General features: G+C 54.0%; 10 protein-coding genes across 10 annotated transcripts; 5 read left to right on the top strand and 5 right to left on the bottom strand.

Moving 5' to 3' along the window:
* Positions 1-796: 796 nt before the first annotated feature.
* On the top strand, positions 797-958 carry CTAM01_10222 (uncharacterized protein; the record flags this gene model as incomplete). The annotated part of the gene is made up of 1 exon (XM_060526238.1): positions 797-958. One exon carries the CDS (start codon positions 797-799, stop codon positions 956-958), a length of 162 nt encoding a protein of 53 aa, XP_060379183.1.
* Positions 959-2,282: 1,324 nt separating this feature from the next.
* On the bottom strand, positions 2,283-2,904 carry CTAM01_10221 (uncharacterized protein; the record flags this gene model as incomplete). The annotated part of the gene is made up of 3 exons (XM_060526237.1): positions 2,283-2,473; positions 2,643-2,742; positions 2,773-2,904. The coding sequence occupies 3 exons, from the start codon at positions 2,902-2,904 to the stop codon at positions 2,283-2,285; spliced, it is 423 nt and encodes a 140-aa protein (XP_060379182.1).
* Positions 2,905-2,969: 65 nt separating this feature from the next.
* On the bottom strand, positions 2,970-3,212 carry CTAM01_10220 (uncharacterized protein; the record flags this gene model as incomplete). Its single annotated transcript, XM_060526236.1, has 1 exon — positions 2,970-3,212. One exon carries the CDS (start codon positions 3,210-3,212, stop codon positions 2,970-2,972), a length of 243 nt encoding a protein of 80 aa, XP_060379181.1.
* An 858-nt stretch (positions 3,213-4,070) lies between these two features.
* CTAM01_10219 (uncharacterized protein) lies at positions 4,071-4,292 on the bottom strand (the record flags this gene model as incomplete). Its single annotated transcript, XM_060526235.1, has 1 exon — positions 4,071-4,292. One exon carries the CDS (start codon positions 4,290-4,292, stop codon positions 4,071-4,073), a length of 222 nt encoding a protein of 73 aa, XP_060379180.1.
* A 128-nt stretch (positions 4,293-4,420) lies between these two features.
* On the top strand, positions 4,421-5,968 carry CTAM01_10218 (uncharacterized protein; the record flags this gene model as incomplete). Its single annotated transcript, XM_060526234.1, has 2 exons — positions 4,421-4,733; positions 4,803-5,968. The coding sequence occupies 2 exons, from the start codon at positions 4,421-4,423 to the stop codon at positions 5,966-5,968; spliced, it is 1,479 nt and encodes a 492-aa protein (XP_060379179.1).
* A 1,155-nt stretch (positions 5,969-7,123) lies between these two features.
* Positions 7,124-14,630, top strand: CTAM01_10217 (beta-ketoacyl synthase domain-containing protein; the record flags this gene model as incomplete). The annotated part of the gene is made up of 2 exons (XM_060526233.1): positions 7,124-14,522; positions 14,581-14,630. The coding sequence occupies 2 exons, from the start codon at positions 7,124-7,126 to the stop codon at positions 14,628-14,630; spliced, it is 7,449 nt and encodes a 2,482-aa protein (XP_060379178.1).
* A 1,386-nt stretch (positions 14,631-16,016) lies between these two features.
* CTAM01_10216 (fungal cellulose binding domain-containing protein) lies at positions 16,017-17,457 on the top strand (the record flags this gene model as incomplete). The annotated part of the gene is made up of 5 exons (XM_060526232.1): positions 16,017-16,173; positions 16,236-16,416; positions 16,477-16,943; positions 17,069-17,398; positions 17,447-17,457. The coding sequence occupies 5 exons, from the start codon at positions 16,017-16,019 to the stop codon at positions 17,455-17,457; spliced, it is 1,146 nt and encodes a 381-aa protein (XP_060379177.1).
* A 192-nt stretch (positions 17,458-17,649) lies between these two features.
* Positions 17,650-18,591, bottom strand: CTAM01_10215 (quinone oxidoreductase; the record flags this gene model as incomplete). The annotated part of the gene is made up of 1 exon (XM_060526231.1): positions 17,650-18,591. One exon carries the CDS (start codon positions 18,589-18,591, stop codon positions 17,650-17,652), a length of 942 nt encoding a protein of 313 aa, XP_060379176.1.
* Positions 18,592-21,213: 2,622 nt separating this feature from the next.
* CTAM01_10214 (uncharacterized protein) lies at positions 21,214-21,762 on the top strand (the record flags this gene model as incomplete). Its single annotated transcript, XM_060526230.1, has 1 exon — positions 21,214-21,762. The coding sequence occupies one exon, from the start codon at positions 21,214-21,216 to the stop codon at positions 21,760-21,762; it is 549 nt and encodes a 182-aa protein (XP_060379175.1).
* A 1,069-nt stretch (positions 21,763-22,831) lies between these two features.
* On the bottom strand, positions 22,832-22,966 carry CTAM01_10213 (uncharacterized protein; the record flags this gene model as incomplete). The annotated part of the gene is made up of 1 exon (XM_060526229.1): positions 22,832-22,966. One exon carries the CDS (start codon positions 22,964-22,966, stop codon positions 22,832-22,834), a length of 135 nt encoding a protein of 44 aa, XP_060379174.1.
* Between the last annotated feature and the right edge of the window lie 1,646 nt (positions 22,967-24,612).

Genomic DNA, 24,612 nt, shown 5'->3' with positions numbered 1-24,612 from the left:
CAGTCCTCACCCCCCATCATGGGACACCTGGAAGCTGCGAGCTATTCGTATACTTGGTAGAACTACCTGAAGCTGGAGCTGCCTGGAGCTCAACATTATTCGTGTACCGCATGGGGTCTCTCCAATGACCAGTCTCCAACCGACCCTCCGCCTGTTCTAGAGTTTATGGACCAACGGCCTCCGTGGTCGAGAACCGCTGCTGCCCGGATGTCGCCCCTCGGCGATGGAATAGTGTGCCTCGCGGAACTTGAATTTGGGCTCTGGATTGGCAGACTATCTAACACCCCACGCTGCGTGAGGGTCCTTCAGCGCGCCTCTCTCCATTATTCCAACGCGTCCAGCCGGCCCCAAAGCCGCCCAAGAACCTCTTTTGGGTCCCTCCCCCGTCAATATTGCACCTCGGTGCCAATATCGTTCACCTGATGTCGCAGTGCACTGGCCTAGAGTTCTCGTCTCTGCCGAGAAGCTGAAGAAATTTTCCGCGGGAGCGCGCATCCCGCCATGTAAGGACCCGAGAGACGACAAGCCAAGTCCGAAAGGGAGGGCAGCTGTCATAATGCACCAAACCGCAAAATCAACGCAACCCCGTCATGCCATGCCATGCCATGCTACCGGTTCTGACGGATGGCCGAGGCGCTGCGATAATGCCTAGTGTGGTGGAAGATGGGACTCGAGCTGAGCTGTCAACATACCTACGCGAGTCGTGGTTCAACAGCACGGGCAGTTGCATGATCTGATGCCTCATTCCGTGGAACGGCCCGCATTCGCGCACCTGGCACTGCGACCGCCGACTATTATGCTAAGCTGCTGGCTGCATCGTGCCGGCACTGCTCATGGCACTGTCTGGACCACCTGGAACACCAGTTCATCCGACCCAATTTTTGTCATTTCGTTTCGGCCGCAGTCGCCTGAACAATCGCAATCCGCACCAACTAAAACAAAGAATCTTATTCTTTGAAGCAGGAACATCAAACAACAATCGCATTGACAAGACGGTGGAAGGCGTCATACTCTGATCGGCTTCCAAACCAGCCTCGACGTTACCCGTAACCCGGGGCTACGCGGTGCCCAATCACAACATCCCACTCTGTCCTGTCTCACAGACTGGTGTGGTGACGCCGCTGACTGACTTCTTGGTGATCCCCCAGAGTCCCAGAGTGGTCATGGAGACTGGGCTGCCACGAGTCGAAGGCTGGGCGACGCGGCCTCTTCCGCCTTTCACACCTTGTGCAACGCACCTCGGTTTCTCGTACCTTTTTTCATGTCTCGTTGTGTCCCTCAAAAGCCTCCCTTGACACAAAAAGAGATTCCAGTTTTGTCTCCAGCCAGGGCAGACACGAGCACCTTTGGCCCGAGGATTCTCGACTGTATCATTCGTCCGTCGTATTATCCTCCTCTACTCCGTACACCGTAGGATACTCCGCACGGGATCCCGCCGTTCCTATCGAATGGCAAGGGTCTGACAGCCCAAACAACAACTCTTAGCTGTGAGATCACTAGCTTTCCTTAAGCTATTTGCGCCATCACGTCGGGTCGCCCTCTGACGTCCGGATTTGACCATGGCACAGCGGATACCAGAAGCTTGCAAGGGTCCGTCTTGAGGGGTAGTGTCGGTGATCCTTGCTAGCAATCAAGCCACCCACACTTTGGAGCTCCTCGATATCGCGCACTAAAACTGCATTCTCCCCAATCCGGCACGCAGCTCTAAGGGAATGCACGTTACTCACCGTCGACGGCGCGCCAGCCTAGGAACTCTCATGCTCTGCTCATCATCGACATCGTCTCCCGCTTGCCATCCAACCGCGCCCGCCAACTGCCCGCCTACAGCGCTTACTTGGCCTTCCCGCACGACAAAGAGACGGCGCCTTCCTGCCACCTTCTCGGCCGTATCCTTACCGATCTAACCTGCTTAAACCCACAACGGGCCCTACTCAACGGCCTCTCGTCGCAAGGCTGTCTCCTAGTCCACAACAACTTCCCACCATAACTTCCTTAGTCGACTACGGCATTACTTTTTTTCCCCGATGAAGATGTTGTCACTGGGCCTCCCAATCGTCAACTTCGGCCCTGGTTGCCCCCGGCGCTGACTCCGAACTTCACCGAGCGAGGCAAAAGGAGGCACAGAAGTCCAGCTGCAGGTGTGCTTCGCCCGGGTGGTGCGGGATGCCTCCCCTCTCGTTTTAGCTGGTCATCGTGCCTGAGGTCATCACGGCACGGCATCAGTGCCCCCCGCCTCTGGCAATAACGCACTGTGACAATCGTGGGATTCCAGATTGCATCGATCACTTGGGGGCTCCCATCTCGTCTGGTACACTGCGGCGCAAACACGGGATACCCTGGTCGAAAATCCAGATTGCCGGGTTCGCAGCCACCAACAAATATTTGGTAACAAACAACCACGCAAGCCAGCCCAGCAAAGGAAGCAAACAACCCTCGAATCCTGACAATTTCCACGCATAACGAGCAAACATGTCTACGAAACCGTTAGACAGTTTTATTTTGCGGCTTGATTTCTGGGTCTTGACTGAAATTGCTCCATCCATCGGCTAAGCAACATCGGCTTGGCTTCATCCCGCTTGCCCGGTGTCGTGTCGTCGTGTCAGGTCGTGTCGTCCATCCCATCCCCGAGCCCGCCGGCTCACCAAGTTGGTAATCGAACTGAATCTGGACTCTACTCGAGCCAAGACGGCTCTCTCCATTGGCTACGTTGCGAGAATCACGGCGACTACGGAGACTAGGAGACTAATCCAAGCCGTCGTGGAGTCTACTTACGTGGTCGGCTGGGTCGTTGAAGAGCTTCCCGAAGCCGCTTGATAGCTCGATGGATCTTGGCCAGAAGGCTCGATGGGACGAGGCAGAGGCGGCGGGGAAGGCTTCGCCGTTATCTCTGCCACCTTGTGACATCTGACATATGAGGCAAGCGATCCAACTCGAACCCGAGGCTAGGCGTCGAAAAGCTCGAATCGCGATCACAGGTTGCACAGCATCTGGTGCCTGCGCCGCGCTGCACCGTTTTCCTGAAGAAGATGGGTGCTAAATGTGACGTCCATCGACGACGCCGTCGAAGCAGGATCACCACTTGCCCCTAGGCCATTCCTTGGCACACAAACTCGGGGACCCGCCCTTTCAGCCACGTTCTGCATGCTCTTGCGGTCCCTGTCGACCATAGGAGACCACAGGAGACGATGGGAGACCAAGTGGTCCAAGGCCATGCCGCGCGGTGGTGGGGGAGCGGATTGGAGTGGTGAGTTACCTTGGTACCTAGGAACATCGGCTCGACTCGACTCGACGGTGGGTAAGAGACTCAGACAGACGCCACACCTGGCGGATGGTGGCCCGTCATGGTGGGAAAAAAAAGCTCTTTATGTTTTCTCTCTCTGGAGAGAGCTTTCTTTGTCCTTTTTCCATGCCACATCTGTCCAAACCTTTTCTGAGTTCTGACACTTCGTTTTTGCATGTTTCATCGTCTCCACAGACAGGGACCCTGGTGGATCTTCCGGCCCCTTGCAAGTGATCCTGGGCTGGTTAGTGCAGCTCTGTGCAGTGTGCAGATTGAAGAGAGGAGAACTAGAGACTGGGGGACTGGAGACGTGTATCTCTCTCTGTCTCTCTGTCTTTCTGTCTGCGAGCTAGTGGAGCAGGTTTCTTCTTTCAGGCATCGTGCTCTCATACTGTCTAGTAATGAACATCGGATCGCTGAAGTCAGGCAAGGTCTGTACCGTGGTGCTGGGCCGCCGGGGAAGTGCCTATTGGTTGTCCAGGCGAGCAAGCGGTGCTGTTGTCTGCTCGATTTGAACGAACCAGACTGGATGGACTGACTGGATGGAGGAGACTTGAGTCTTGTCTGTAGTTGTTCTGTACACCCCCTTTCCACTCCCTCGTCGTCCTTCTTTCTCCTACGGACACGTACCAGGCAGGCTACCTTCCATGCCAGAGGTACGGATACCTTTCCCATATCCCGGTCCGTAGTTCTGGGGAGGTTAGCCCAGATGCTATTTCTTTCCAGTCCGAGAGGACAAGGTCCAGCATCCTCGCCCATATTCGCCATGTTTTACTATCTCGCTCCAAGGCTAGCCGATGACTGTCCAATCAAGGTAGCCCGGCACATCCAGTGCTTTTTCGACCGAGCGGGCTATGGTTGCGGCGAGGAATGGATCAGCTCGGGTCGTATCGTAGTCGATGCTCTTCGGTACCTCGCCTGCTCGCTGGATCTCTCTCTTTTTGCCCTGCACCTCATCAACGGTACTCTTGTCCCCGGTCGAGAGAAAAGCATTCATGTGTAGCTGTCTCATTGACTAGGGATCGGAGTAGCCCACTTCTTGGTCGAATGGATCCAGGCCTATTTGACTACACACCTCCCCTCACCCCCGACTCTCTGGAATTCCCTCGCAAATTGTTCTTGTTTTGCAAACGCCGAACCATGGCAGTGACAATGTCTGACGGTCCGATTCGGAAGGCCTGCGATCGGTGTCATAGGCAGAAGCTCAGCTGTAAGCGCGTCGGCGATGAAGCTTGTGAGCGCTGTATCAGACTCAAGGAAGAGTGCACTTCGAGCCCTTCTCTGCGGTATCGCAAGCAACACAGTCAGCAGCAGCAGCAGCACCACCACCACCACCACAACCACAACCACCACCAATACGGCTCAACAGGAGAGGTTGTACGAAGAGCCATCCCGACTCCCAAGCGGCAGCGTACAGAGAGCGGGGCCGCCCAAGTCACACAGTCCGATCAAGGTGAGTCTTAGGTGTCTTTGACTTGTCTAGAATAATCCTCCCTTTACTGATGATTCTTGCCTCGTGTAGTTATCGTCAAGACCCAACATGGTGGTCCCGTCTGTGGTAACACGGCATTCGGAGACAATGCTGTCGTTTCACCTGAGGCCATGCTTGACATGGTCGATTTCGACTTTGGCTTCGGCAACTCTGCCGGCCTCTATCAACCCAGCACAAACCAACAACAATTACCCCAGACTTTCACCGGAGCCATGGACGATCTGATGTCAGGACATGGAGATTCCATTACCCATCCGTGGAGCCCAGTCCACTCGGCAACTTCAGACTCGGCATTCACCTCACCCATGGCACCGCAAGCAGACCAGGTCGGCCGGGTCTATCTCGGAAGCCCTGCGTTGCAAAGGCAATCTTCTTCAAGATCGAGTAAGCCGCATGACTTTACTCCACCACGGCGAGCAAGGAAGCGTGTCAAGCAAAGAACAAGGCAGATCATGCTCCGGCCGTACGCTGCTGGCCAAGGACCATCGACTGGAGAGTGGATGCCGCGCATCACCGAAGTCAACTCCAGGCTCTTTGAGCTCTCGTCAAACCTACCCGCGCACATCGACTCATCCGAGGAGCCCGGCCGATCCAGCATAGCCTCAACGCCCGATGACGGAAGCTCTACCTCGGCGCCTTTCCCAGTTGATGAGATGTTCAAACTCTCTCGACACTTTGCTGACCTTCTTGCGGAAATGTCTCCACCGATGGAGGCCGCCTCTCCCGCAAGCGATGGCGGGAACTCTGTACTAGCCAAAGGACTCAACTCCTTGTCGGATCCGGCGACCTGTCTCTTCGTCCTCTCGACGTATGTTCGGCTTCTAGACATGTACCAGAAGGTCTTCAGCTGCATTCACTCAGAGCTAAATCAGCTTGAGTCGGGTCACCTGTTTCAGTCATGGAAACTTCCTGGCGTCACCGTGGGCTCCTTTGCCGTCGACTCGGCGCCGTCCCTCCAGATGTCTCTCACGATTCAGTTAGCGGAAGAGTTTCTTTTACAGATGCGGCGAGCATCTGCATCACTCGATCCGACTCTGCGATCGGATGGTTCACCAGCGGGAAAGGCCCCTGATGCAGCCTCAATGTTCTCTGGAGTAGTCGATGTCTCATTTCAGGCACTGAAGAGGCAAGAAGAAAGCCTAGGCAAGGAACTAAAGGATCTACGGAAGGCAATGGAGACTTCTCTCGACGGATGAAGACGAAGCCAAGGAGTGTAATCATGTTAGATAGTGCAAATTGCTGTATTGATGGCCTCGGTTTGCTTCTCAATATGCTTAGTGTGGAGAATTGGACGACGGATGGAGTTGTGTCATGGAGTTCATAGGATCGGATGGAGTCACTTTTAGACATGAGGAGCCAAGACAGCCTCAATCTGAACCACGCGGGACAAAGAAACGTCTTTCATGTGCAAGTACCCCATATTCTCCACGAGGAAGATATGCACGTTGATACATTGACTTTGTGAAAGTTAAAAGTCACTACGGAACGGATCGCGCTTCCGAAATTCTTGAGTACAGGACCGTTTTCGTCGTTAGGTCTCTCTTTCTTGAGTCTCTGATGACATCGGTTGCTCCCAGCGCCGAAACAGACGTAAGTCACTTTTACACACGCTGGATGAGCCGTCGTTGAAGAAGAGGCGCCGTCTTATCAAGCCTCCCGGGCGGCCGATGGCGTCTGCGAGACCGAGATCGAGAGACTGGCTGACTAAATAATAGTCGGAATCCCGTTTGTTTGCTGGCAACTAAAATAGTCAACGCCGAACGTGCACGCCAAATAATCCCGGCGACCGTTCGAGACATTCTTCGGCCACGGAACTCCGAACCACCCCTTTTGATCCACCAACAGACAAACCATCGCCGAACCTCAACTCAACTTCCATCCCACACTCCCACACGCCCCCTACGCCCCTCCCCTTCCCAGATCCCCCCCAGTTCCTCTTCAGCACACCCCCGTACCGTGGGGGATCTGGGATCTTGGGTCTTGGGTTTCTGGGTGCTTGGGTCTAGGCGGAGTAAGGCGGTTTGCCCCCTTACTTTTTTGACATGGGGGCACAGGCGTCATGTAATCGACACTGTCCGCCAGGGAGGAACCATCGCGAGGTTTGATATTGTTGCTGCCATCAACTGATTGTCTATATATCCCTTCATATCGCACCGTCCAGTATGATGTCTTTCCCTCGATCACCACAGCCCTTCCCATTCTTCCCTATTGTTATACCTCTTACCTCCATCTTCACGCATCGGACAACTCAGCCCACGTGTCGACGACTTACACGGAGTTTTATACTCTTCTCTTTTCTCTCTCCAACCCCCCCATAATACCTAATTATCCTAGAAATACCCCTGACAGCAATGTCTACCTACAAGAAACCCCAGTCAGAGCCTATAGCCATTGTTGGCACAGGTTGTCGATTCGCTGGCGACGTAACATCAACAACAAAACTCTGGGATCTTCTCACCAACCCCAGACAATTATCACAAGAGGTCCCGAGCAACCGGTTTAACGCCCAAAGCTTCTACCACCCAGACGGCGAATACCATGGAGCAACCAACGCAACACAGGGCTACTTTCTCGAGGAAGATCACCGTGTATGGGACGCAGGATTCTTCAACATCACACCCAAGGAGGCCGAGGCCATCGACCCTCAACAACGCATCATCCTCGAAGTCGTCTACGAAGCCTTGGAATCGGCCGGATATACACTCGAGAAATACGCTGGCAAGAAGGTTGCCGTATACGCAGGGCTCATGACAGCAGACTACGACTCATTATGCCAAAGAGACGACATTACATCGAATCAATACTTCGCAACAGGCAACTCACGGGCTATTCTCTCTAACCGAATCTCATATTTCTTCAACTTCCGTGGTCCCTCGATGACCATTGATACAGCATGCTCATCAAGTCTCGTCGCTCTTCACCAGGCCGTCTTGAGTCTCCGGTCCGGTGAGTGCGAGATGGCCTGTGTCGCCGGTGCTAACTTGATGATCACCCCCGAGCAATTCATCAGCGAGGCCAGTCTGCATATGCTCAGCCCTACAGGCACATCAAAGATGTGGGATGTGAGTGCAGACGGATACGCCCGCGGTGAAGGCTTTGCGGCTCTGTTCATCAAGCCACTGTCTCGGGCTTTGAGAGACGGCGACTCCATCATCAGCATCGTGAGAGAGACTGGTGTGAACTCGGACGGACGCACTCAGGGTATCACCATGCCTAGCCCCCTCGCCCAAGCCGAGTTGATTCGGGACACGTACCGTAGAACCGGTCTGGACTCACAGAATCCCAGTGATAGACCCCAATACTTCGAAGCTCACGGAACTGGCACCCAGGCCGGAGATCCCAGGGAGGCCGAGGCCATTTCAACGGCATTCTTCGGCAACGAGGCCAAGACTACTGCCGAGAGTGACGATACGAAGCTTGTAGTCGGATCCATCAAGACGGTCATCGGCCACACGGAAGGCGCCGCGGGTCTAGCTGGCCTACTTAAGGTGGCCCACTCCATGATCAACAACTGCATTCCACCCAACCTGCATCTCAACACCCTCAACCCTAGCGTGAAGCCGTTCTACGGACACCTCCGAATCCCTGTCGATGTCGTCCCTTGGCCCCAGGCCCCGACTGGCCAGCCCCTCCGAGGAAGCGTCAACTCTTTCGGCTTCGGCGGCACCAACTCCCATGCCATCCTCGAGAAGTACGAGCCTAGCATCCACGATGAAGTCGCGAAGCACTTCGCTCCAGCACTGGAGGCACCAGTCTCGTCGCTCACCACCGCACCCTATGACGCCGCCGAAGCTCCCGCTGTCGGCCTTCCTCTAGTCATCTCTGCCAAGTCACAGAAGTCTCTTGTTGCTGTGGCCCAGGCCCTTCGTGACTTCATGGCGTCGACTGACAAGTCGGCCGACGAGGTCGCTTACAACCTGTACGCCCATCGTTCGGCCCTGACCTACCGCACCGCCATCAGTGCGGACTCCCGCGATGGAGTCATTGCCGCCCTCGACAACCTTCTCTCCAAAGCCGGGTCTTCTTCCAACCCTGAGCTTGGTGTTCGCGCCAAGCTCGACGGCGGCGAAGTCAAGATTCTCGGTATCTTCACTGGTCAGGGAGCGCAGTGGTCCGGAATGGGCCGTAAGCTCTTCCACTCCAGCAGCGTCTACAGGAACACCATTGAGAACCTCGAGAAGGTTCTCAAGTCTTGCCCCCACCCGCCCACGTGGTCCCTCATTGAGGAGCTCATCCACCAGGAGGATGCCTCCCGCATTAACATTGCCGCACTCTCTCAGCCCCTTTGCACTGCGGTGCAGATTGCTCTTATCGACCTACTTGGCAGCATCAATGTCTCCTTCCACACCGTTGTCGGCCACTCATCCGGCGAGATCAGTGCTGCCTATGCCGCCGGTGTGCTTAGCGCTCGCGATGCCATGCTCATCTCCTACTACAGGGGTATGTCTGCTCACCTTGCCGGCGGCAAGGATGGCCAGAAGGGCATGATGATGGCTGTCGGTATGACCCGCACTGAGGCGTCGGCTCTCTGCGTCCGGGACGACATCAAGGGTCGTATCTGGGTCGCTGCCAGCAATGCGCCGACCAGTGTTACTCTCTCTGGAGACGTGGACGCGGTCAAGGCGCTTCAGGTTGAGTTGACTGAGGAGAAGAAGTTCGCTCGTCTTCTCGTCGTCGACACTGCTTACCACTCTGCTCACATGGAGAGACCGGCGGCTCAGTACATGGAAGACTTGGCTGGTTGCGGCATTGAGCCGAGACAGCGCAACTCGACCGTCTGGATCTCCAGTGTGTATGCTGATGGCACAGAGCCAAGCATCGAGGAGCTCAAGGGCCCTTACTGGAAGGACAACATGGTCAAGGCCGTCTCCTTCTACGAGGCCATTGATCTTGCTCTCAGCTCCCAGGGTCCCTTTGCCAGTGCCGTCGAGGTCGGTCCTCACCCCGCGCTCAAGGGTCCCGTCCAGCAGACCGTCAAAGCTGCCACTGGTGGCACTCTGTCGTATGCCGGCCTACTTGACCGCAAGAAAGACGACAGACACGCCTTTGCCGAGTTCCTGGGCTTTACTTGGAACTACTTTGGCACCGATGCCATCGACTGGAAACTCCTCGTCGCACAGTCTTCTCAGCCTGGTCTCTCGTCTTCGAGAATCGAGCTGCCTTCCTATCCCTGGGACCACAGCCAAATGCATTTCCGCGAGTCTCGCATCGCCCACCAGTATCAGTTCCGCGAGAAGGGACCTCATGAGCTTCTCGGTGTCCGCACTCGCGATGACACGGAGTTTGAGCTGAGATGGCGCAACATCCTTAAGCTTGAGACTGTCCCTTGGATCCAGCACCACAAGTTCCAGGGCCAGGCTCTGCTTCCTGCCTCTGCCTACTGCGTGCTTGCACTGGATGCTGCAAAGGCTGTTCTCAATGGCCGTGAGGCTTCGGTTGTTGAGCTCACGGATCTTGAGTTCATGAGCGGTATCTCCCTGGAGGCAAACACCTACGGTGTCGAAATCTTGGTGTCATTGAGCATCGCGCCTCCTTCCACCAAGGGCCGCTTGGCTGGCAAGATTATCGAGGGTGTCTTCACCATCACATCATGCTACGCTGATGGTGTCACTCCTATGCAGAAGAACTTCACTGGTAACCTTCGCATCTACCTCGGCGAGCCATCAGAAGATGCCCTCCCCACACGCGATCCCTCGATGGCTGAAACTCTTCCTGCCGACACCGACTCCTTCTATCAGATGATGTTGGACATCGGCTTGGATTACACTGGCCCCTTCCGCGCTCTGCAAAGCATTGATCGCAGATACAACTTCTGCTCGGCTACGCTCCAGAAGTTCCACAACACCGATACTACCGGACTCGGCGTCAGCCCTGCCACCCTGGACAGCTGCTTCCACTCCGTCTTTGCCGCTGTGGCTTCGCCCGGTGACAAGTCTCTCTGGACTTCTTTCCTCCCCAGGAGCATTGAGAAGATTCGCTTCAACCTCGCGCTTTGCGATGGTAAGCCTGCAGACAATGCATCGCTAGTTGTCGACTCTGTCATTACTCAGGAGATTCCTCGCACTAAGACCGCGACGACAAAGTTTGTTGGTGACATGAGCATCTACAACCCCGACGGCGAAATGGAGATCCAGGTTGAGGGTCTCATGGTCGCTTCCTTTGCCAACTCCAAGCCCGAGGACGATAAGGAGCTCTATCTCACGACCGTGTGTGATCTGGATCCTGAGCACGAGATCATTGCTGCCGACCTTAGCCAAGAGGACGTTGCTACCGAGCGCATCCTGCTCGAGGCCTGCGAGAGAGTCGCGCGCTTCTACATCCACGATGACTCGCTCAAGGATCTCTCGTCGTCGCCCAACTTCTTCACCCCGCCGGCCACTCCCATGTCGCCTCCCAAGGCTAGACCGTCCGAGGCTACTCTCAGCCCTTGGCAACAGGACACTGCCGAGACACTAGACGCCTACATCCTGCAGTCTCCCTTCCAGCACGCCCTCAGCTTCATCCGGCTGCTTGGTGAGAACATCCCCGATGTGCTCCCTGCGATGCTCTCGACCATCATCCAGGAAGCCAAGCAGCTTCATCGCTTCCGCTCCCATGTCAGCCGTGTCGTCTCCCAGCTCGCTCACCGATACCCTCGCATGCGAGTGCTTGGTTTGACTGACCCCGAGACCGCGCTCACAAAGCACGTCATTGACGGCTTCAAGGGCTCATTCGTTTCCTACACGTTGGGCAACGAGACTGAGCCGGACCTGATGGCAAGATTCTCATCCGACGCGATCAAGAAGAAGATTGATACCGAGCACACCAAAATCCTTGACAACGAAGACAACTCATCTCTCCAGCCGTTTGACATGGTCGTTCTGACAACCTCGATTGTCAAGGGTGCTGAGCAGCGTTCCAAGCTCAAGCAGGTCCAGAGCCTCATGAAGCCTGGTGGTTTTCTCATCCTCATCCACGAGTCGATGAGCCCTCTTCGTGACAGACTTCGTCGCGCCTTTGGCGTGAGGAGGCAGGCTGATCTGCCGCTTACTCCTCCCGAGTGGCCTGACCTTCTCGACGAGTGCGGCTTTGCGCGTGTCTCTAAGAACGCCGAGCAATTCTTCGCTCCTGACTTCTCCCTCATCGTCAGACAGGCCGAGTCGGACATCAAGCAGGCTGCTCTCAACCCCCTCAACAGCTCCGTGCCCAAGGTTATGGGCCACACCCTCATCATCGGTGCCCAGGAGAACACGGCCGACCTGTCTGCCGAGGTTCATCAGAAGCTGGACTCGTTGTGCAGCAGCATCGACATCATCGCCGACTTGGACTCTCTTCAGCCTGCCATCTTTAACGAGATCAGCTCCGTCATCTTCCTTGCGGATTTGGATGAGCCCATAATGAGTTCCATGACGCCCGAGCGTCTTGATCTATTCCGTGCCCTGATGGCGCCTGAGAAGGTTGTCCTCTGGGTCACCATGAACTCGCGCGCTGGCAACCCTGAGCACGCGGCCACTTTCGGCTTCTGTCGCTCCATGCTTGCTGAGATCCCCAGCCTGAAGCTGCAGATGCTCGACCTCGACTCCCGTCGGGACTCGAGCGACCTCGTCGCTGAGACCTTCCTCCGTCTCAGCATGAAGACGCTGCGGAGCGCTGCTCAGGATGGCAAGTTGCTGTGGTCTCACGAGAATGAGATCTTCATGGAGCATGGCAAGAGGCTCATCCCTCGTCTTCTTCCCTGGAAGGAAGGTAATGACCGTGTCAACTGCCCTCGCCGCCTTGTGGCTGACGAGGTCAACACTCTGAAGCAATGCGTCGAGGTTGTCTCTACACAGTCTGGCGATGGCTCTGCCGTCTACACTGCCAACATCGTCGAGGAGACCGACATTGATGACGCCGTGGCAATTCCCGACCAGAGCGTCATCCAAGTCAAGTATAGCTCAGTCGAAGTCATCAACTTTGGACTCAAGTACGCCTCTCATGTTTGCATTGGCAAGGAGGTCACATCAGGCGAGCTGTGCCTTGCCATGACCAAGTCGAACTCGTCCTACGTCACCGTTCCCAACTCTTGCGTCTTCCAGCTCAGCAGTAGCAACATTGAGCCCAAGCTCCTCCTGGGTCTCGTCCTGAGATATCTCGTGGCCTTGTCCGTCGCCGAAGACATGATGGAGCAAACTGTGCTTCTCCTAGAGCCCGATGCCGCTCTCTTGGAGTGCATGAAAGAGGTCTTTGAGGCAAAGGGTGCGAGTGTCATTGCTTGCACCACAAACGGATCAAAGCGCAAGTCCTTTGATCAACGCTATATTCACCCTTACGCCAGCAACCGCGAGCTCAAGGCACTCTTCCCTGCTCATGGTGCTTCCGTCATTGACTTCCTGCCCGAGGGCAGCGAACTCTCCGAGACCATCCTTGACTGCCTTCCCGAGAACTGCGAGTACCACTCTCGCTTCTCTCTTCTCACTTCCGAGCACGTTGTCGCCCTCGGTGACTCTATGGACATTGAGCATCTCTGGGAGACAGCCATCGGTAAGGCAATCACCAATGTCAGAAGCATGAACAGCCGCATCGGTTTCCCGGCTCTGGAATCCATCTCCGTCCCTCAGCTCCTCGACCACACCGGAGGCAGCGAGCCCTTCCAGATCCTCGACTGGCGCGCTGAGCGCGAGGTGCAGCACATTGCCAAGCCCCTCTTTGGCACTCAACTCCTCCGCCCGTACAAGACCTACGTCCTCGTCGGCTTGACACGCGACATGGGTCAGAGTCTGTGCAACCTCTTCTTCGAGCACGGCGCGCGCCACATCGTCCTCGCCAGCCGCAACCCCAATATGCAGCCTCAGTGGATCGACGACCTTAGCGCCAAGGGGTGCGAGGTACGCATCGAGAGGCTCGATGTCACCAGCATCGAGAGCGTGCGGGCGTTCAAGCAAAGGCTGGCGCAGGAGATGCCGCCTGTTGCTGGTGTCATCAATGGCGCCATGGTTCTCGACGATCGCGTGTTCGCGCAGATGGATGTCGAGACCTGGAACAGGGTTATGCGTCCTAAGACTGTTGGCTCAAGCAACCTTGATGAGATCTTCTGCGAGGCTGACATGGAGTTCTTCATCATGACTTCGTCGTTCGCGGCGCCTGGTGGCCACGGGGGACAATCCAACTACGCGGCAGCCAATATGTACATGAACGGCCTCGCCGCCAACCGTCGCATCCGCGGCCTGGCTGGCTCAGTCCTCAATATTGGTGTTATCTACGGCCTCGGTCTCCTCCATCGCGAGCGCACTGACATCTACGCGTTCCTAGAGAAGGATGGCTACCCGCCCATCTCGGAGCGCGACATCCACCACATGTTCCTCGAGGCCATCGTCGCGGGCCGCCCCCTCGACGGCCAGATCTACGACATTACGACTGGTCTCAGCCGGTACAACGCCAACCGCGAGGATAAGCTGCACTGGCAGATTGACCCGCGCTTCTCGCACTTCACCTTTGAAGAGGATGATGAGGGCGCCGAGGGTGAGGGCCAGGGCAAGCAGAGTCTCAAGGAGAAGATCAAGGCCGTCGAGGGCGGTGCCGAAGAAGTTGCGGCCGTACTAACCGAGGGCTTTGCGCGGTACCTCGAGGTCGTACTCGGACAGGGCGAGGGCAGCGTCAAGGGGGAGCACAGCGTAGGCGAGCTGGGTATGGACTCGCTTGTTGCTGTGGAGGTGAGGGGATGGTTTTGGAAGGTGATTGAGCGGGATGTTTCTGTAATGAAGATCCTGGGCAGCGCGAGTGTTGCAAAGCGTGAGTTTTTTCTCTTCCCCTTTGCTTCTCCGGACTTTGACTGACTTTTCGTTCCTAGTGTGTCTTGAGGTTGCCGACGGCTACATCAAGGAGAAGAATAAGGCATAAAATGCCGATACTATACTCTACGGGCTAGGCCCGAGAGTGAGAGGGGAACCAAGAAGGGCTGTAAAATCTTCTTACGATACCTCCTCTGAGCATATGTTATGTACCATCATGTCTGCGCTGCATTTACGTATGCCTTTTTGCATTTTTCTTTTTTGCATTTCAGCTTGGGTGTCGGTGGATGGATGAATTTGATGACGCGGTTGGGGAAAAATCCTGTGTTCCTTCGTCAAGTCTGTTTTAGCCATGATATCTTTTTGTACTTGTTTGTATGATTTGGTGTATTGGGCGGGAAGGAAGGCTTTCTCGACATTGGATGGGAAAAAAACTTTGGGGTTGGGATCTACTGGATTTTCGGTCGGTGACTTGCCACGTCAAGCCGTTTGTTTTTGCTTCATGCTTGGTTTGGTTATTTGGTTTTTGAGATATACCACTGTCCCTACGACTATCCATAGCTGTCAGTTAGAGTCACTCGAAAGACTTATGTTCTTGACCTTGGCGTTCCCCCATCTTGAAGTCGTGATGAGTTTTTCTCATACATGAAGTCTACCTATTCTACACGAGGCGTTCTTCACAGAGTATCCATAGATGATCGGGTATTGAATGTTTGGAAACGGACCGGGAATAGCCCACCAAGGTGAATCAAGAATCAAAACATTTCATCCCCCAAACTCTTAAGCTTTCCAAACCCACATATTGCAATATAACCATTCGGGCTAGACACCTGACAAGACGACCGTCCAAACCCCAACTTCCTAGAAGATCCCGCTCATCCGGCCGTGACATCCAATGTGGATCCCGCCCGTTGCCTCTTTGGGGTCGGGGATGCCCTCCCTCCGCGTCCCCGCATCAACAACCACGCTACCACCCGGCCTGCCGGCCCACCATGATCCACTTTCATCTTGTCACGCTTGTCAAGGTGTGCTTCTCAAGCTTTCCCCCCCCCTCCTTCTTTCAATGTTTGGCAGTTTGCTCGTATGGTCTGGTTGTTTACCAAAGCGAACCGCGGACCTGGGTCCTGCGAGCTTGCCGTTTCTTCCCAGGCACGAGATGAATCTCCGCACGAACGGGGACAGAGGGAAGGGGTCCCCCAGATACTGTCGATCCTTTTCCCGCCAATGACTGTAGGGAACCCCCTCGGGCTCAGACGAGTCTTTGAGAGCTCGTGGCTTCGGAAGCATCGCTCGATCAACTTCCCGGTTAGGATTGGGTTCACGGATGGAGGTTCCCACTAGAGATATTGAAAGCGGGATGGGGTGATGTAGCAGCCAAGAGAGAAGAAGTGAATTTCGCGTCTATATAAAGACGACCTGCCTTGTTGCCCATCCCTTGGGTCTTTGAAATTGCTAGGTTGGTCTGTTCCCTCTGGAATCACAATCCACAACGACAATGGCTCGCATCACGGCATCCGTCCTCGTCGCCGCCGGCTTGGCCCTCACCGCCAACGCACAAGCTCCCGTCTGGGGACAGTGTGGCGGCACAGGATGGACAGGCTCGACTAGCTGCGCTTCGGGAGCATATTGCTCCTCCCAGAATGCTTGGTATTGTGAGTAAATTCCGCGTTGGGAGAGGAGAGAATGTTGGACACCTAGGGTTGACTGGCTGTAGACCAATGTGTTCCCGGGACGGCGCCGGCCGTTTCCTCTACCAAAGCCACCAGCGTCCCGGCCTCGACCACCCGCGCCGTGACAACCACCACCTCCGTCCGCACCACCTCTTCCTCCCGCGCCCCGGCGTCAACGGCCACCTCCGTCCCGTCTCCTTCGGGGCCAAAGTACTTCATCACCTTGTAAGTCACACCGCATACATACTCCACAGCAAGAGAAACGAAGCTCACCAAGACAAACAGCGGAGACTCCTACTCCCAGACTGGCTTCAACATCAACTCCACAAAACCCAACCCCCAAAACCCCCTCGGCAACCCAGACCTGCCCGGCTGGACCGCCTCAGGCGGCCTCGACTGGGTCGGCTTCATGGTCACCCAGTTCAACGCTTCCCTGACCTACTCCTACAACCTAGCCTACGGCGGCGCCACCACGGACGCGAGCCTCATCGCGCCCTACGCCACCACAGTGCTCAGCTTCATCGACCAGGTGGCTGAGTTCTCGCGCAGTCTGGCGTCCAAGCCGAGCTGGGCGCCTTGGACGGCGGATAATACCTTGGTGGGCGTGTGGATGGGTGTCAACGATGTGGGAAACGCGTTTTGGCTTTCGAATCGGGAGACATTGTTGGTTCAGGTTTTGGGAAGGTATTTTGATCAGTTGCAGATCTTGTATGATGCTGGGGTTAGAAAGTTTGTGTTGCTTGGTGTTCCGCGTGAGCTTTTTCCCGTTTTCCTGTCCCCTCCATTTGGAAGGATGATCAGAAAGTCCGACATGGCTGGTCATACGAAGCACCACTCGCAGAGACCACATATCAAACTAACAACCTCATCTGCACAGCAACCCAAAAGACTCCCCTTATGCTCGCCAACGGCGCCGACTCCAACGCCCAGCTCGCCGCTGCCATCAAGCAGTACAACGACCTTATCACCAGCAACCTCGCCGCCTTCAAGGCCAAGAACTCGGGCATCACATCCTGGGTCGTCGATACCACTCCCGCGTTCGACAAGGCCATTAATAACCCGACCGCCTACGGCGCTCCCGACGCCACGTGCTACAATGCTGATGGCGTTAGTTGCCTGTGGTTCAACGACTACCACCCTGGCGTGCAGATCCAGAAGCTTGTGGCGCAGGCTGTTGCGGCGGCTGTAGGTTCGCCGTGGTTTACTTGTGAGTTGTCCCCTTCCACGGTGTGACGTGCTCGTGTTCTGACGAAAGACGCAGCATGATTGGGCTTGGCTTTGTGTAGCTGACGGAGAAGGTACTTGTGTAGATAGTGAATCTAAGCTGCACCGAATGCGATGAGAATTGCCCAAATCTGTGACGCGTGTTGAATATTCTGGCTGACATAGAGATTTCAACTTTGACAATCTAAATAAGGTATCTTAAACTCCATCTCGGTGCTCATAGTCCATCAAGGATCAAGACGACTTCACAAGATCATCGCTCACGAAAACAACACGTGTCTTGCCTAGTCCCGCCTCGCTCCATCCCTTCTCAACATCCTTCATTGCAATCACCCTGACTTCCTTGCCCTTCAAAGCAGCGGTCACACCAACCATTCCACCAAGCTCGCTCGCATACTCCCTCATGAGCCAGCTGCCCGGTCCAGCACCACGGAGCGCGACCCTCTTCCCTCGCAAGATGGCTCCAGGGAGAGTAATATCCCCATCACCAGACACGGAGCCAATGTGTACATACTGCACCTCCCTCTCCGACTTGGGCAAGGCCTTGAGCAGTTCCACCACAGGGCTTCCATAGACGTAATCCAGTACAACATCCACTTCGCCCAGCTTTGACCAGTCCGTCTCCTCACCATTGAGAATGATGCGCTCGTCGATCGGGATCTCCTCCATGGCAGTAGCATTCCTCGCGATACCGACAATCCGACCGGCACCCTTGGCACGAGCAACATCAACAGCCACGCGCCCGCTAGCACTTGTCACACCCAAGATCGCGACAGAGAAGCCTTTCTGCTGCGGTGCCGCGCGCGCAGACAGCGCCATCCAGCTACTCATGACGGGATTCATGTAAGCAGCGACGACAGCAGCGTCCGCGCCCTCTGGGAGCGGTGATACAGCGGCTCGGTCAACGTTGACGAATTCCGCAAAGGTGCCTGTCGCGAGGGCGGCGAAGAAGTAGCGTTGACCGGTGGTCGGGTCCTCGCCTACGCCGTCTGCACCGGGGAGGTGAGGAAGTGTGGAAGCGGTGTAGTGTTTGCCCGAGGCGCGGGAGAGAACGAGGCGGTGAACGCCTGTTGCGAGGACGCGGAAGCGGATTTGTGTTGGGGATGGTTCTGGGAGGTCCGGGACGGTTGTGTAGGTCGGGGGTGAGCCCCAGGTGTTGACGAGGGCTGCGTGCATTGTGTATGGGTGTGATTGATGGGCTTGACCTCTGAAATTGTTTGATGAAGAAGACAAAGTTGGTAATGCGCTGCTTAAATACTGACTTGAGGGTTTAGAAAAGTTGAGACGATGTCTGGGACCGAGACAGTTATATACTGTTCGACAATTAAACAAAGAAAGCCAGACAAACATTGTAACCAACCGCATCGTTCAACATTCCAGGGCCGGCAAGTTACCTCGACATACATAGTCCTACTCAAGTACCCGTCTTACACACTTAAACACTTAGTGGCGGCGCCACTGCGAGACGCTGAGCATGCAGTCTTTTGCGTAGTAAGCAAGCCTAAACCACCCCTCGTCTCGTTTCGTCTCGCTGCGCCGCGCTCGGCATTAAAAAGTAAGCCGCGCGCGGCCGATGACCATGCCTCCCATCTAACGGGCCCCAGACTAACGAGTTCATCTCGCGTCGCGGTGGCAAAAAAATGGCCTCAAGCTTTCTTTCCCGCGCGACAAGCTTTCGTGTAGGGCTGAATGGGCGGCGGGCGGTACTGGCTTGACTGGCTAGCCTGAGAGACACTAACCGGACTGCGTAAGCCGTGCGGAGCGGGTTGCAGCAAGTTTGTGTGTCATCCGGGACGCCGGCACCGCAAGCGAAAAGTCCGTCGGCCTTCCGGAGGTCAATGGATCCTCCGCTCCGTACGGTACGGATGTTCACCAGCACCCTCAACGGCATCAACTGACGTAGAAGGCTCACGGAAGACGCCTCTTTCTTTCACGAGTTGTTTGCTTCTTGTATGTTTTTGAAGTATTTTTAGAAGCCTAATGTGAGGTAGCATTAAGTCTATGAAGGTTTTGAGTGATCTCTCCGCCGCCTTGGAGGGCTTAAGGCCAAAGTCATCCTAGAGTAGGTGGAATACTAAGTGGAAATTGTTTTACTCCCAGCTCGGCCGGGCCCGAGACGCGGGCGCTATCAACAACATAACGTAGATCTCGGTACTGTCTCACAGCCGACCGGGTGGCTCTGGGCTCCGTCTTTACATCTCCATCACATTCATTCTACCGACGTCCGAACGTTTCGGCCGGAGCTCATGAAGATCTCATTAATAATATTGATGTACCTAATACTTGAATCGTGGCCTTTGCCGTCCTCCCTGGGTCTATTTTGAGGCCAAATTGTTTGTTCCACATGTCGAACCGGCTGTGGTACTGGCTAGGCCGTAGAGCGAAGCGGCCTCAGACCACCTCGGAAATCAAATTACATATTACCGCTCTCTTCAACTACTGAGTTGAATTTTGAACTTGGTCTTGCGGGACAGTGCTGTTAGTACACACGTCAGCAGAGCCGACCTTTCGGTTGTGTTGAAGCCGAAAGGGGTAGGTAGGACCCTTCTAAGAACATTAACGGTTCGAGCAAGGTCTTACAGTGATAAAGGTATCATGAAGAAGGCACCACATCTAGAATTGCAATCTTTTATTATTTGGACCTAAATGATATGTCAAGTGATTCAAATCTGATCAGATTATCACATAAGGTAGTTGTCAAGTCTACTTACCCATTCACCAGACTTTGCTGCCTGATAGGCGCGTTATCCATATAGAAACACAAGAAGGATTAGCCCTCAAGCATTTGGGAAAATGTAAATTCGTTTAATAGAGTTTCCAAGGTTCATTCGGAAGTGGAAAACTTTCCATCATGATGTCGCTGAAAGAAGCTCAAGAAAGATGTTATTCCGTCTTCGGATCATCTGACCTCTGAGAGATGGAAAACAGCTGGCTGAAAAACTTCCAAGTCCGACGCCTGTTCCACAGAAATCTATGGACAATATGGTACAATCCATAAGTAAGTGCCCTTTCCACTATCTGGAAGTTCGTACAAACATGGCTGCAAACCAATGTAGCTTACATACATATCATGGGTGGCGAGACGGGAGCGAATATCGTGGGGACTAGTGGCTCGCAGGCAGCTTTAGAGTAGCTAATAAAATCATGGCCATCGAAGATACCTAAAAGTAGCTAGCCAAGATTCTTGTCGTAACATGCGCTCAACCCGCTTATCATTTATCGTAATGACGATGATGTCTATAACCTGGGTACCGGAATGTCTTGTTCCACACAGCACACTTGATAGCCTCCACGATTGTTTCGCTCGCCTCGCAATATTGCGTTGTGTTTGAGTTACAATTGTCTCTAAAATCACTACATCCGTTATGTTTGCAAGAAATTTCCAGTTGATTCAATCCTAGAATTGGATCGACAACAAGGGCGCATTGCGTAGATGAGCCGCAGCGCTTGGGAAGTATTAGCCGATTTCCTGCCCGGAGGACCGATGTCGGACTAGAGTCGTCAGCGTACATGTACGTTCCGCATAGACCAAGAAGCATTCCGCTTTCATGTAACATGGGCCGTCAGCCAATGCCAGAGCTGTCTAGATTATTCTAGCGGTTCACATCGGCAATGCATATGCCCCGGCCCACTACCGTTTGGTCGTCTTTGCGCAATAGCAATCGTTAAGATAAGCCTGCTATGAGAGGACAAAAGGGTCGCCAAACCCTTTGAATCCTTGATGCTAAGGTCAACACCTGTCATCAGTGAACACTGTGTGCCTTTCACTACCAAAAGATGCCAGATCCTCCAGCCATAATGCGGAATCCTGCCATACAAGATGTACCGACGCCGGTTATTGTTCGACAAGCGACAGGCGCAACTGATATGACTGCCGCCAGGAAATGCTTTGAAGCGTACACAGAATGGCTGGACGAAGATATCTCTTTCCAAAATTATGCCGAAGAGCTCAAAGATCTACCTGGAAAATACTCACCTCCATCCGGCGCACTACTTCTTGCCGTAGACTCGACAAGCAGAAACATCCTTGGGTGCATTGCGATGCGACCTCTGCATCTCGAGTCACGTTATCTCCTGGACCGCCGACTCGACGCTCGATACTGCGAAGTCAAAAGACTGTTCGTTTATCCGGAGGCGAGAGGCAAGCAAGTGGCCAGACTTCTGGTCTGTGAGGTACTGCGGCGCGCGGAGGAGCAAGGTTACGACGAGGCTCTTCTCGACACCATGACCAAGATGCAAGCTGCAATTGGACTGTATGCTTCGGAGGGATTCAAAGAAACATCCCCTTACTACCACAACCCTCTCAACGGAGCCATGTATATGTTTAAGAGGCTGTCCAAACTCTAAGTGAGGAACATGCTGCTCAAGTTATGGCCGTTTCTGGTAGATGGGGCCATGTCAAAGCTGCGTTGGCTATGGATCAAAAAACCAGAACCCGATCGTGGGAAGAAAAAGCTACGTAATGATCGAGAGAGTTTCTCGCAGTTGCTTCTCAGCTCTGTAGACAAAGCCAAAACTAGGGATCAACTCACTGCGCCCTACAAATGCCTTACATGTTCCGTTCACCGGCCATAGTCCACCCGCATCTTAGATTACGGTCTACATGTCAAGGATCGGCAGCACTACGTATATGTACCCAGGCCAGGTATCTAGGCTCGTCAATCACGCCCTTTATTCTCCTGCAGTGAATCAAAGTCGGTGAAACTCTGTTACGAATTGAAACAGATCAACCAAATGCTGATGATAGCGCATGAACTAGATTTGTTGGGCGGGTTTCATCAGCGAGTGGGTGAGGCTAGGTAAACGACGAGGAACGATAGGGTTGCAGCATGATGGCAGTCATCGAGTCTTGGTAGCCTCGTATTCACGGAGCCAAGATAATTCGATCGACTTCTGCATGCCAGTAATCTATATTCAACTGGGGTTTTGTTAGGAAAACAACAACCTTTAGCGGAACAATAACGCATTGCCGAGTTTAGTTACGAGAGCGTCATAGGCCGCGTAGAACCTTAAGGCGTCCGTGTAAACAAGATGAAGAATAGGTTTTGCCGATTGCGTGCATGAAAAAGCCCTATAGGAAGAACTATGAAGCACTTTCCAGCTATTTAGGCCGATGTGAGTCTTTGTGACACAAGCTAACAGACTACGGTGATGCCAATTGTCTAGCATATCGCTGATCTGGGAGAAAGAAAGGCTGGTATCATGCTTAGACCCCTCAAGGCATGATTTATCTCCACCAGTGTCTCGTTCAAAGGTCCATCACAATAATATGCACTGTTTGCCCTGACCATAACTACGGACTTTGGCTTCGGCTTGCACCTACTCTTCGAACAGAATCAACTTTGCCTGGTATTAACGGTCATTATTCCGCGGCATGTGGCTCCCAGTCTCGGGGTTATTGGGCGCATTGTCTTCATCACGTCGAGAGCGAGTTCTCGAGCAAGGCGTTTGTTACACTGTCGCTGTAAGAATCCCGAGCCAACGAGGAACGTGCAAGAGGACTTCGTCCAATGAACGAATATCTAGACTGGATGAAATGGCTTGATAGCATCCGTAAAGGATCGCCTAGCTTTACATGAGCATTGACACCGAATGCCTGGTCATACTCGGAGTGGACTTCGGCGTCGAGAAGTTTCGTAGCTCTAGTCAAGATGGCTCATTCTGAATGAGGGGGAAGACAGAAACACAGTTGACTTATGCCCTCTCATGTTTGGCCTTTCGTGTCCGGCGGCTGTGAGATTAAGATTCAACCGGCTTAGAAGATCTGCCAACGGGAGCTAGACAGAAGGGCTCGGCCGATGTTGTGCAGTCTTGAGGTCTTAACCAAAAATGTATCCATTTCGTCGAGACCCGCGTCTGACTGTCCTACGTCTTTCTCTCTAGCGCTGTCTCTGGTATTGAGTTTCTGCACGTCTGTCTTTGCGGGGCTTCACAATGGGCTTATTCAAGCGAACGGTTGCCAGACGAGACGCTCTGGAAAGCTCGACATGGGACTAGATGCGAAGAGCGATATGCTCTCCATCTGGTTGAGGACACGACAGGCCTCGCACTGAATCTCATGAACCTGAAATTCGCGGCCGAGTGCTGCATATATTCTGACGAATCCTCGGAGTTGGTTTCCAACGGTCAATTCTCAAACAGACCTTCTCCTAAGTCTAGAGATAACGGTTACTGAATATGGTGTGTCGTGACACCAAACTCTTTATCGGCATGCACTGAATCGTCTGGGATGAGAACATCGAAGCCAGGATGAACGGGGCTTGAAAATGGCTGAAAGTCCGCCGGAGTTGAGGCCGATAAATGAGGCTTAGAATACTGCCGATATTTGCTTCCGGCGGGAGGGTTGCAATGGTTGATTCTATTGCACACCATCGTATTAACAAATTAGGTATCCCGGACTTTAGGTTCCTTGTTCAGTTGGGACAGGTCTTGTGATTGTCATCTCGTTTGGTTCATGTCGGCGTCCTCGCCGGTTCGGCGAGCGCACCGGGAGCCCCTTTTTGCAAAACCCAAACTCACGATCCAGATGACACAATACACACGAGACCGAGTAAAGCCAGCTAACTTCTCAGATGTCTCGATCTGTCTGTACGGAGTAATCATCTCTTAATCGGACAAGACTTTACACGAGTCGCGACGAATCAGAAAACGGCGGCCTAGGCATCGGCCTGGAGACATCGCAGCTCAACCTCTCCAACAGTCACCTGTCAGGTCGATGAGGGGCCGAACTCAACCTTTTCGCTTCATCTGATATAAGGTCGAATGCAAGATACGGCATATGCACAAAGATTATTACAAAGTCCAACTTATATCGCATGCACATTTAAGAGCTTAGGCTGTGAGAGCTACCCAACCCTGGACCCGATCTTCAGACAAAGATGGAACATGTCAAACAGCATAGCCTCCACAGAATAGGAGAATTCCATCTTATGCCCATGATTCCAGAAACCCCGTCTTGCTCTTGCAATCAGACATAGGGAATTCGCCTCAAAGATGGGTCTTTCAATCTCGCCGTCCCCAGCTTTCTGATTCACGTCTCCTCAGCCCAAAGACGTTGGGCATCACTACTCCATTTTCAAGCTTCGGGCCCCCATCTATCTGGCTGTGGAGCTGACAGATCTTCAGGGACTTTGAGCTACACCAAAGTCTTAGCAAGCGGAGGCGTGTTGCCCGCATGTTGTAGACTTGCTCTAGTGT

The sequence above is a fragment of the Colletotrichum tamarilloi genome (genome assembly GCF_030869305.1).
Source record: "Colletotrichum tamarilloi strain Tom-12 chromosome Unknown Scaffold_45.1, whole genome shotgun sequence".
In the NCBI taxonomy this organism is placed as follows: Eukaryota; Fungi; Ascomycota; class Sordariomycetes; order Glomerellales; family Glomerellaceae; genus Colletotrichum; species Colletotrichum tamarilloi.
The sequence above is the reverse complement of the archived record's forward strand: the minus strand, read 5'-3'. Positions and strand labels throughout refer to the sequence as shown.